This window comes from Benincasa hispida, chromosome 5, assembly GCF_027475165.1.
Source record: "Benincasa hispida cultivar pf3 chromosome 5, pf3_genome.v1.1, whole genome shotgun sequence".
Classification (NCBI taxonomy): Eukaryota; Viridiplantae; Streptophyta; class Magnoliopsida; order Cucurbitales; family Cucurbitaceae; genus Benincasa; species Benincasa hispida.
In genome coordinates, this window is record NC_143482.1 from 11,667,381 (window position 1) to 11,680,086 (window position 12,706).

The 12,706-nt window shown below is 30.4% G+C and overlaps 1 protein-coding gene and 1 pseudogene across 2 annotated transcripts; one reads left to right on the plus strand and one right to left on the minus strand.

Annotated features, from left to right (window-relative positions):
- The first annotated feature begins 435 nt into the window (after window positions 1-435).
- On the plus strand, window positions 436-1,554 carry LOC150035905 (uncharacterized; annotated as a pseudogene).
- A 2,919-nt stretch (window positions 1,555-4,473) lies between these two features.
- LOC120077088 (FAM50A-like protein) lies at window positions 4,474-7,737 on the minus strand. 2 transcript variants are annotated; one of them, XM_090313476.1, is made up of 3 exons: window positions 7,558-7,737; window positions 7,075-7,259; window positions 4,474-5,493 (listed from the first exon to the last, which is right to left on the minus strand). In XM_090313476.1, exon 3 carries the CDS (start codon window positions 5,375-5,377, stop codon window positions 4,862-4,864), a length of 516 nt encoding a protein of 171 aa, XP_090169602.1. In that variant the 5' UTR covers window positions 5,378-5,493; window positions 7,075-7,259; window positions 7,558-7,737; the 3' UTR covers window positions 4,474-4,861. The 2 variants fall into 2 exon arrangements, with proteins under 2 accessions (XP_090169602.1, XP_038886879.1); XM_039030951.2 differs by lacking the exon at window positions 7,075-7,259 and having other exon boundaries at window positions 7,558-7,736.
- Between the last annotated feature and the right edge of the window lie 4,969 nt (window positions 7,738-12,706).

Genomic DNA, 12,706 nt, shown 5'->3' on the forward strand with positions numbered 1-12,706 from the left:
GTATTCCTGAATCTAGGAGACGAGAATTTATCAATTACCTTTAGTTGAAGTTATATCATTTGTAGGGATAATATTTTATGTGAGGGAAGACTTATTTTGTTACTGTTGCCAAGTTAATATGATGTTAATTTGTCATATTTTGTGTAAGTAAATATGTTTAATTTGTTATTTGACTAATTGGTATGTTATTGTTGATACGATTATTACATATACTTTTTGTTTGAAAGATTTTAGTTATTTTATTAGTTCTTATGTTATTTGAACATATTAAATAGGTGGTATTAATTATGGATTTAAGTCACAACTATTCGAAAGATCTTTTATTTTGAATAATTATGTGATGAATTTGTTTGAAGAAGATGAACATGAGAATGAAGATATATATATATATATATATATATTTGCTTATTAAGGGAAGAATTGCATAAAGCACAAATGTTTAGACAACCGTGTAGAGCTTCTACACTTAGAAGTCATGACTATGTGATTGAGTTGTTAAATGCCAATGATACAAGATGCTATGATTGTTTTACAATAAAAAGAGATGCATTTGTATCATTTTGTGAAGATTTAAAAAATACAACTAATCTAAAAGTTTCTAGATACTTGACTATACAAGAACAAGTTACCATATTTTTGCTTACTATATCACATAATGAAAGGAATCGACTAGTAGCAGAAAGATTCCAACATTCAAGTTATACAATCTCAGGATACTTTAATCACATTCTAAAGAAAGTTTGTCAGCTTGGAGCCAATATTATTTGTTCTTCGGAATTTGACATTGTTCCTCTAGAGATAATGTTTAGATCTAAATACTATCCCATTTTTAAGGTAATTTTCTTGATTAATTATTTTATACATTATTGCAATAAAAAATTTCCTGGAATAAATAGATTTTTTTTCTAATAGGATTGTGTTGGTGCAATAGATGGAACTCAAATTAGTGCATCCGTTCCACAAGTTGAGCAAATTCCATATCGTGGTAGAAAAACAAGCTCCGTATGGAATTTAATGTATACGCTCATTCTATATGCAGTTTATATATGTGATGTTTGGTTTGGGAAGGAACAGCAAATAACTCTCGAATATTTCTTGAATGTATTAGAAATCCTGCAAATAAATTTCCAATACCCATAGGAGGTATGTAACACTATATAGTTTTCTTTCAAATTATAGACTTTCTATTTGACTATTGTTTTATTGATTAAAAGTATTCTTGACTGAAATATGTTATTATCTTGTTGATTCTGGTTACACTAATATGCCTGAATTTTTATCACTCTATCATGGAAAAAGATATTATATGCGTGATTTTGAAGATGACAGATGTCAACTTTGCAATGTGATCGAGAGGTACTTTGGGGTATTAAAGCCTCGATTTCCTATTTTGAAGCAAATGCCACAATATCCTTTATCCACACAAAAATATATATCCATAACATGTTGTACTTATCAAATTGCATGATAGTAGTGATGGACTTTTTAATGTATAATGGAGACTCAATGATCATTGAAGAGGAAAATATGCATAATGGAAGAGATATGTCATAAACCCCTATTGAGGTAAATGTGAGTCAAAATCAATTTAGGCATATGGCTTTGGTGAGGGATCGAACTATTGATCAACTTTGGATGTCAGCTCAAACCCGATGCTAATTGTTATTCTTGCAAATTTTGTGTTTTAATTTTGTTAATATTACGAATATTTGTGTATTCTTTTTTAATTTTCAGTTTATTTTTCTATTTGTGCCTGTTAGACATGGTTCTATTATTTATCCTTTAATTAATTAGTGAAAAGTATATAAAACATTTTTATTTTAGTTGATGGGTGGTTACAATGAAAAAACTTGAACGAGTTTTGACCTTTACATATAATTAGATGAAATAATGATATAAAATTAGTTTATTTATTCGTTTAGAAACAAAAATAAAAAGTAATTATCAAATCATTCTTTTTTTAATAAAAAAAAAATTGAAAACCAAAAACAGTTACCAAACAAGTTGTAGTTTTTTGTTTTTTCAAAAACAGAAAATAAAAATCAGTTACCAAACATGTATGGTTTTTATTTTTAGAAAACAGAAATTAAAAAACAGAAAAATAAAAAACCACACACTGAAATGGTTACCAAATGGGGTTTAAATAGTTCCCTTTCCCTCTTTAATTATCCTAATTTAATAACAATTTACATAATTCATTTATATAAAAATACAAACTTTAGACCCCCAATTTCAAATTTCCTCTATGTTTTTCAACCTCTCAACTCCAATACTGAATAATTTCTTCCTTTCTCAACATTTCACCATTCTCATCCATACTGAGTTTCAATCATAGCCAAATGTAAATTCGTTAAACAATAATCCTAAGTTTATCAATTACACTCTCCTTTCCTCCATTAATCTTAACTTGGCCATTTCTTCAATTTTTTACTTATTTGCATGATGCTTAAGTTTAGATAATTAAGAAAAGAAAGAGGGCTTACATCCACGAAATGAAAATCTAAATTATCACGTTTATTTTGCGGTAACACAACATATCTCAACATCAGGAGATATCGAGCGAGATGTCTTATAAGGGCATCATAAAAGTTTTGGATGCGCTCCTAAGATATGAGTTTTCGAGATTCTTATGTTGAGGGTATTCTCTTTTTTACTTTTTTACCATTCGCTCTTCTTGATAATATGGGTAGTTGTTTCTAGTTTGTTAGAAAGATATTCAAATTCAAATTCAAATTAATACTTATTTTATAAAAGCATTAAACTAATATAGATCATTTTGTTGAGAAAAAATAAGATATAAAAAGAATATAAACTATATTAGTTTTAAAAATAAATTCATATTACTAAAAATGATTATGTGAATGAATGAGGAAAAGAAACCAATTATAAATTAATGCATAGTTGTAAGAGTATTCTCGGAATATTATGTAAACAAAAAACATTCTCGCACGTAGAAATTCTACAAAACAAACACTTTAAGACATTTCCAAAAAGAAATACTCAAAAACAAACACTTTAAGACATTTGCGAGTAGAAACCCTACTAAACAAACAAATTATCCAAGCATTCTTAGATATCTACAAAAATATTCTTTCAAACCAATGGTAATCTAAATATGTCAAACATCTAAAATTCTTGGGTACCTATCATTTTCAAGCATTCAAAAATTTTGGTTATCTACATTTCCAAAAAACAAATACTCATTAAAGATAGTTCTCAAAATACATACTTTAAAGGACATTTTTTTTTTTTTTTTATGATTTAACCTACAAATAATTAGAAATTGGGAGGAACCCAACAAAAAGTTATAATGGGGCTTGATGGTTTGATGGCCCCCTTAAATCTAGTGTGGAGTTTCCTCCAAGAAAAGAAATGGGATGAGAAGGAGAGTTGTATAAATCTCGACAAAGTTCCTATCAATGGATTAACAGACGCAAGTTCAACATAACAAAAGCATTTATTCGTCCATTCCTTCATAAATTGTTAATTGTTTCAGTGGCCTTGTACTGTCATGAAAATTTTCAATGTTGATATACATTGGTTTCACCAGAATTTAAATATGAACCAAAATGGATACAGTTTTAAATTTTAAGAAAACAATGTGTTTCCTCTCCAATGACGAAAACATGTTTATAGATTTTCAAATCTCCATTCTTACCGGATTCTATGTTTAAATTAAAAATAGTGGAAACCTTTCATTTTAATTTTCTTTAGAAGTGTTTAATCTCTTTGAAAATGAAGTTTTACAAAAGAAAAAAACAAAACATGATTTGTATTATATTTATTTGGTGAAATTGTGTATATACTTAGAGTCATCAACATTTTTATAAAGAGAAAAACATTTGCATTTGTTAAATTCTTTCTTGTTTATTTCTCCTAAATTTTAAATTAAATTAAGAAACGATTGCATAGCAGTTGTGCAATTAAACCCAACGTATTAATAAATATAGTACAATACAAAAGATTTTACAAATATAGCAAAATTTATATTCAAATTTAGAATCTATTAGTGATAGATCATATCGATACTATGGATTTATCAATGATAGATCATATCGTTTGAAGGAGTGTATCACCGATAGATTTTACTTTATTTGTAATTCTTTAAAATTGTTGTACAATGCAATTACCCTTTTAAGTACTTATATGCAGGGCAGAAGTAAAAAACAAAACTTTTACTTTGGTTCGGCCAGAAAAACAGGACAAAAAAGAAAACCAAGAAACTTGATTATGTTATTTTTAAAAATTCACCACAATTTTGGAAACGAATCTAAAAAACAAGAAACAAAGAACAAAATATTACCAAATGCTTATGTTTCATAAAAACTTGAAACAGAAAATAAGAAACCAAAAAAATAAGAACTTTAACAGGTTTGGATGTAAGACTTCTCCATTATGCTAAAACAAACACAGGATCACTTTTAGATTGTCTGATGATTAGGTGCTTTTTGGATAAAGCAAAATGCTATAAAATTAAAATGAAAAAACTCTGTAATATTAATTAATATATGGGATATCCATATTCAACAGGGATATTCTCAAGGCTTAAACCTGTATATCTACACCTCAAGTATTCCTTACTCAATGACTCTTAACTAATAATCATCAAACACTTACAAATATTTCAAAACACATCCGACCGCCTTCAACCCGGGGAGTTCTACCTTGTTTCTCAACCCCAATCTATGCATACAATAATTGTTCAGCTTCATGTGAAAATCCTTCAAAGGGCATCTTCGTCAACGGTTGAATGTTCATTCCAGATGGAAAAACACAGCGACAGCCCCAAGTACGATAGCGAATGATAAGCATAATTTCATTCATGTTACCAATAGTTTAAGAAGAACGTCAACTCAACGCTTCAATTCTTCTTCCTCGCATCTGCTTTCCAATTTCTTCGACCAAGCACCTTTTTTGCTGTTTCAGAGATGAGCCATTCGGTAGGTGGCTCCGAGTGTGATGGCGTTTCTAATTGTGGATCAACATTAGAGGGTATGCACTGCAGTTGACTCTCACTGGTTGATGTTCTTGCAGCCATATTGGAACTATTACAAGAGGCTTCTTCTAACCCCCTAGATATATTGGCACTTCTTGCTTCCTTCTTCCAATTTCGGCTACAATGCACCCGACTCAAGGGATTGTTTTTGAAGCCATTTGGTTGAAAATATGTTCCTGTCTGAATTGGTTGTTTTATGGTTGAAGCCTTCCTTATTTCTTCTTCTAATCGTTTCCGGGCTCTATATCTGCGTTGCCTTTCTCGATTCTTTAGTCGACGAGTCATAATATCATTGTTTATTCGATTATCTTTTTCTTGATTCATGAGCTTCATCGGAAAACTTTCTGTTCCAGCAACGTGCTGATTTTGCACATTTTCCATACTGAGGAAGATAGTATTTGAAGCAATAAAAATGCTAATCACTGCTTCATCGTCATCTCTCAAACTTTTAACTTCCAGAAGCAATTAATAAGATGACTTGCCAACAGTCTACAAACCTGATTCACAAAAAATGAAGTCAATATACAACAAATTTATGCTCAGGGAATATAATGCAAAATTCAATATTCTACAATATACAGTCTATCGTGTTTGTATATCAGTCCTATGTTCTAGAGTTTCGATATGAAGATCCAAACAATTAATATTGGAAGCTAAGTTTTCACTCAAAGTTAATTTTAATACAGCATTTAATATTCTCCAATTCTTCATATCAAAGATCATATAGTTTCTCACTTCTTCCATTTCCAAATGGCTTCATGTTCATTTTAACCATATCAATTTTCATTTCACAATAATCAAATGACTCGGCTTTTATACTCATCCAAGTCAAAAGAAATAAGGAAAGAAAAATGAGATGGGACACAAAACAATCAAAAGAATGACAAAGAACTTGTATTATAAAGAACTCTGATAAACTTTACAATTCATCAGATGTTAAGATATCATAAAGCTCTCACATAGTGAGACTAATTACAAGACAAAAGGTCTAGCTTATCATCACATCCAAACAAATCTGTATTCAATGAAAACACTGAAAATGTAATAAATGGAAGCCTCTAGTAGCAAATTTTAGACTTTTACAAAGAAAAGGATATTCATAAACTACACTTTAGAATTCATCTACTAAAAATTTCAGGCTAACCATTGCAGGCTTGCAGCATTCCAACCAATTCAAAGGCATGAGAACCAAATTGATAAAAAAGAGAAAGTCATTTCGTTCAATGTTTTTAAACAAAACGTCCAACTTCTCTTCACCATGCTGCATATTCAAGTGCAGATGTTTTTGTGCAATAGAATATTAAAAATCAAATGAGATTCCTTCTTTACAGCGCTTGACATTTGCACATGAGTATAACAATCATGAATCAACCAACTTACAGATACCAAAACACAACTGTTAGGGACAATGCAACTTTTTGTTCACATACCTCCACAATGATATGATATTGTCTACTTTTGACATAAGCTCTCATGAATTTATTTTTTATTTCACCCAAAAGGCTCCATACCAATGGAGATGTTCCTCAATTATATAACCACGATTTTTCTCTTATCTAGTTAATGTGAGACTTTGATTGCATTTCCAACAATCCTCCCCTCAAACAAAGGAACACAAAGTCTCCACTCAAATAGTTATTCATCCACATTTATTCTTGAGCATATCACTTTAAACCATGACAAGTTATCTTCACAAGAGAACACTGCCTATCTGCTAAGCTCCACTAAGTATCACAATAACTCTAAGTATCACAATAACTATGTCATCAAGGCCCACTCACACACTAAGCCAGGGACATGGCTACAATACCACTTATTATGGCATAATCATATGTTCAGTTTGGACATAAGTCCTCATAGTTGAGTATTTGAAATCACCCAAAAGGCCTTCTCATACTATAGGAGATGTTGTCCTTTACTTCTTTACCCATGATATTCCTCTTCCCTAACTAAAGTAGGATTTTGATTGCATTCCAAACACAATCCATATCACATTTAAAGAATAATTGACATGACGTAGATATAAGTTAGCCAGAGCTATTTTCCAAAAGCTTTCATTTTCCAAATGGGAAAAGTACCTGAATAACTTGGAACCCAATTAGAACATGTTAAAGTGAAATACATAGGAATACAATTTACAATATGGTTGCCAAAAACCAGTCCTATAACTCGTTGAGAAAGGGAAAAGATAATGGATATTAGGTCATGAATTAGATCAATAACTTCGAGCCAGCTCCATAGCTTCCTCATTGCAACACCATATCTAGAGGGCATTAGTAAAAAAATCCACCGATTCAGAAGCTAGAATTTGGGATTTGAAAACAGAACAGGAACAACAGAACCAGGAAGATCCATCAATAACCCAGAAAGGGAAATACACAAAAGCCAATAAATGTTGAATCAAATCACTGGGATGGATAACAGGAAAAGAAATATTGAATCTGGCGACGAAAAAAACTTGACCCGGAAAGTAAAAGTTGAGAAAATTTCCATTTCCACCTGAAGAACGTAAAATAGAGCAAACGAAAAATGGTAAATTCATAAAAGGTAATAGAAATTACCTTCGAAAATGAAGATCTGTACCCGTTGATTGAAACTGTTGAGGAAGAAGATGGAAGAAGGGGAAAAGGTATTTATAGAGAAGGAGACCAGAAAAATGTTGGTATGATTTCAGACGCACGGAATCGACGGAGGATTCGCACAAAATGTCTCAGTGCTCTTTTCTTCTCTCATTTATTTATTTTCTCTTCGTCTGAAATTGAAACGGTATAATATAAATTAAGGTTAAATAGTAATAAAAATATATATATCGTTGAACATTCTCATTTGTTTCAAAATTACCTTTATAGTTTCAAAAGTAACAATATTAACCTTAAAATTTCCTAACTCAAACATACTTTTATAGTGAAAATTCTTTAAAGTTTGAATGTAAATTGAGATACGAAATGGTGGAGTAGGTGAAATATAATGAAATTTTGAATTACCACATCGTTTTAGATCATCGCCACATAGTTTTAGGTTGGGATTTCTATTAGAAACTCTATTAAACTCATATTCCAAGAGTAGTTTTGAAATATTTATGAAAATTGAGGGGTAATATTGTAACTTTACAAAGTATAAGGGTATTTTTAAAACAGAGATGAAAGGTTAAGGGTATTTGTAATGATTTAGCCTATAAATAATGCTAAATTATAGAAAATATTCGTTTCAAAGATACTTATTAAGTTTGAATAATATACTTAATTTTAAAAAGTTTAAATAACCATATCAACCATTAGTTATAGATTAAAATTATTAGTACTTTGTTTTAAAAATACCTCTCAACTTTTAGAAGTTTTAATACTACCCTTAGATATTAAAAAAAATAAAAGATACCCGTACTATTATTAAATGACAGAAAACAAAAATATTGTAAGTTTTCAAAAGTTGCATTAGTACATTTAATTTTTTAAAAAGATTAAACAATAATTCTTACAATTAGTACGTAGATGAAAATTATTTATCTACTCCTCCATCACCTCTCTCTTTCATTCTCTCAATCTTTTTCCATTACCTCAATCTATAGTCTAATACTTTGTTGTTTGATCTCTTTTTCTTCGACTCTTCTTCAATATTCTCTTACTCCTATTCTTTCATTCCCCAATCTCGAAAGTTATCTCATTCGATTAAAATGTAAAAGCTAGAAATAAGAAAGAGAATAATGGAACCACCAAGGACCTTTGGGACTTTAATATTTTAAGAAGGTTGTGCATTAGTAATGTTAGTTTCAACAAACATGCAGTGGAAGAAAATAAAATTATTAAGTACTCTAATTCATCAATTTTAGCTTAAAATCAAGCATGTCCTTTAAAATAAAAGAGAGTTTCAACAATACCTGTGAAAACTCTCTTCAATTCACGAAATTCGCTGCAATCTTCTCCTCTTCTGATCATGAACCACTACAAAGTTTTTTCTACTATCCTCTAAAAATTTTAGATTGAGTTGTGGACTTAAAATAAGCTAGATCAAGAAAATCTTTGAGGAGAAAATGACTGGGTTTTCACAGATATTGAAGAACTTTTTCTTCAACAAGGCTTTCAGCAAAACCACCTTCTGCATGCCCTCAATCTCAGCACAAAGCTGAAATTTTATATCAAGGCATCATGCAATCTAGTTGTATCTTCATAAGCCAATTCCTACTAAGGAGAATTAGGTGGAGTTAAGTGGGATTATGACTCAAATTGGAAAAACAATTCAATTTCAATTAAATTGAATTTGAATTTTTAAATTCTCAAAAAAATCAATTCTTTTAAAATTGATTTAAAATTAATTATTTGAATTTTCTCTAAAATTTAATTTTAATTTAATTTTCCAAAAATTAAATTAGACAAAATTGATTTTCTAAATTTGAATTTTCACAAAATTCAAATTTTCAATTTTAAATTTAATTGATTTAACTAATGAAACAATTTAATTAATTCTATTAATTTAATATCAAATATTAAATTAATTTAACACCAATTCAACAACCATGAATCTCTATCATATAATATGATATTTAAATCATATTTAAATATCAACCTGTTCTCCAATTTCATTTAATTCTATAATTAAACGCGTAATTATATCACATATAATTATTAATTCCTTTAATTTGAATTTTAACGTTTCAAATTAATTCATCACGCTATTCTAAGATTTATTTTGTTTGTGAGCTAGTAAGGGAACCTAATGGACCTACAGATCCTGAACTCCAATAATTTGAGATTAACCGACTAAACTCTTTAAACCGAATTAACCCTCATTCGTTAACTACAAGGTCACTCCACTAAAGCCTGGTAGTTGCATTCCCCTCATGGTAGATATATTGTGTCCACTCGATATAACCATGATTAGTAAGTTAACCTTTCACAAAATGTTCGTAATAACAGCTGGTCAATAGCTGTTTTACCCCTGAGATTACCTCTTGTTTTTTAAGTTCCGCTGATTCTCTAATGAACAATTAGTTTGTGAACTAATCATCAAATCGAGTCCCTCTTGGGCCAATGAATAAAATGTTTGTACATTACAAATACAAACTATAAGACCCTACGAGATTTAGGGAATCAACCCCAACAGAACCAACATCAACAACTCTTGTCGATGTACTTGGCTCTTCAACAACTCTTGTTGAAGGTTTAAAACTTTTGGTGGAAAGTTCATTTAACACTATCTTATTGCATGGTTTATGCTCCCTTATGTGGTTTTCTTCTAAAAATATAGATTTGTCGACACAAACACTTTATTATCTTTAGGATCTTAAAAGTAGTCACCTCTCATTCCTTTGAGGTAACCTACAAATATGAACAATTTTGAACAAGGTTCTAACTTCATAGGATTAGCTTCAAGCACATGTGTTGGGCAACCCCAGATCCTAAAATGGCGCAAAATACCTTTACTGTTGGGGTTGATGCCCTAAATCTCGTTGGGTTCTATAGTTTGTAAACATTATTGAACAAACTCATTATGTATTTAATGAAATATATGATATTTTATTCAAATTCATTGTCTATAAAATATATGATATTTTATTGCATTGAACACAAACCAATAAATTGATCCTTGTGACACTACGAGTATGACCCGCTTTGTAGGTATTATAATTGTTGTAAAGTACTACAAATGATTTGATCCTGATCATTCATGTATAGACATGTGACCGAGGATATTCTATACAAAGAAGTTTGTATAAGACTAGACCACGAAATATTTAGTTTCATTATATAACGTCATTCATAATAGAGACTTATATTTCACCAAGATGACCATAGGTAACATGACCTAAATCTTAAGTGAGTTGTGAACTCTTGCATATGAAGACGGTTTTTTGATTTGTATAGGTGAGACTGGCCAGATCGCCAACTTAACAAGCCTATAGTTTCGAAGATTTGTCTAATTGGGGAGCTGAGAACATAGCTACACACGATGGAATTCACTTCTTCCCTGAGGTAAGGGTAAATAGATAAATTGCTCCCTTAAAGACTGATACCGGGTCTTGAACAATGTGGTATCATACTCTCTCCTAGCTCGAGAGAGGTTTAGTCATAGTTGGACTATGATCTATTGTTCATTAGAGGGATCAGTAGTATTTAAGGAGTTAGATGTAATTGTAGGGGCAAAACGGTAATTTGGCGTAGTTGTACTTACGAGCAATTTGTGAAGGGTCATTGTATTGTTGATTGGTTATATCCAATGGACACAGAAATATAACTGTAGTACGAAGAGTGCAGCTGCCGATCTTTAGTGGAGTGCCCGACAATTAACGAATGGTGAATAATTTAATTAATTATTCGTGTACCGTTAAAGCTTCAACCTACAGGTTTATGAGGTTCCCTTGGTAGCTCAATAGGATTGATTGAGAATCAGTTTTGGATTAATTTGAATTGTTCAAATTAATAGAGAGATTTAATTATGTATGATATAATTACAATTATATGTGATATAATTGTTATAATGTATTTGATACATTATAGCTTAATGAGAGAAAATAAATATTTGAATGAGATTCAAATATAGTTTCTATGAATTGGATTATTAAATTTAATATAAATGTGATTTATATTAAATGTTATATAAGAGAGAAAAGAAACTATAGTTTATATTGTATGTGATACAATATTAAAACTATAGTTTATATGTTATATTAAAACTATAGTTTATATATATAATATGATAAGTTAATTATCATATTTATATTTATATTAATTGTTAATTTAATTATAAGGGAGGGAGTTACAACTCATTTTCCCATCTTTTCTCTCCACCCATGTAAGTGGGTGGTGGTTATATTTGGCATGTAGAAAAGAAAAGGTTTTTTTTTCTTCTTTGAAAAGAAGATTGATTTTGAAACAGAGAGAAAACGACAGAACTTATCTGTGTATGTGAATTGAATTTTGTTGGTGAACAATTTCAATTCCTTCTTCCTCTTCCAAAACTCAAATCCAAAATAGCCACAGCCCACCACTCTTGGGTTCTCACCCTGAGAATACCAAGGAAACCATTGTGGTCGTGTTCGAACTTGTTTGAGTTCTTTTTTTTGGAGAAAGTCTTCAAGTGGTTCGTGTTCTGTTCGAGGGAAATCTTGAAGAAAGGTCTTCAAATGTGAGGTTTCAAAAACCCTTTCATTAGCATGCTGTAATTTATAAATAAATGCATATCTTATTTCTTGTTTACTGTAAAATTTATAGTCAATGAAAAATGGTTTTTGGTCGATCTTGCTTCTGCTCAAGGTCTTCTTCTCATTGAGTTCCTTCAATTGGTATCAGAGTCATGTTGTAGGTTTCTGATTCCAAAATCCATTCTTTTATTGAATTGTTTTTACAGTAATGATGGGTTTTATAATCTACATTCCATTTCATGAGATGAATTATTGTGAATGTAGTTTTGTTGATGAATGTATCAGGATAGAACTCTTTGTTTTAAGATTTTCATTGTTTATAAATTTGGTTTGTAAAGGCTCCTGCATTTTTGGGCATTAATCTTGCTATAGAGTCTGTAATTCGTAAGTTTAAGTCGCTCGTACTATTCTCGGGAACCTTCAAATAAGGGTTGTAGAGCACTGTTTCAGTGGAGAAGACGTAGCAATTATACAATATCGGGTAGCTACAGCTGCATGATCGTGTAGCTCTTGCTAAGCGATCTTATAGCTAATGCTACAAGATTGTGTAGACTTTGTTACACGATCGGGTAACA

Coding starts and splice junctions, on each gene's coding strand:
- LOC120077088 (XM_090313476.1), bottom strand. CDS start 5,377: ATGGAAAATGTGCAAAATCAGCACGTTGCTGGAACAGAAAGTTTTCCG.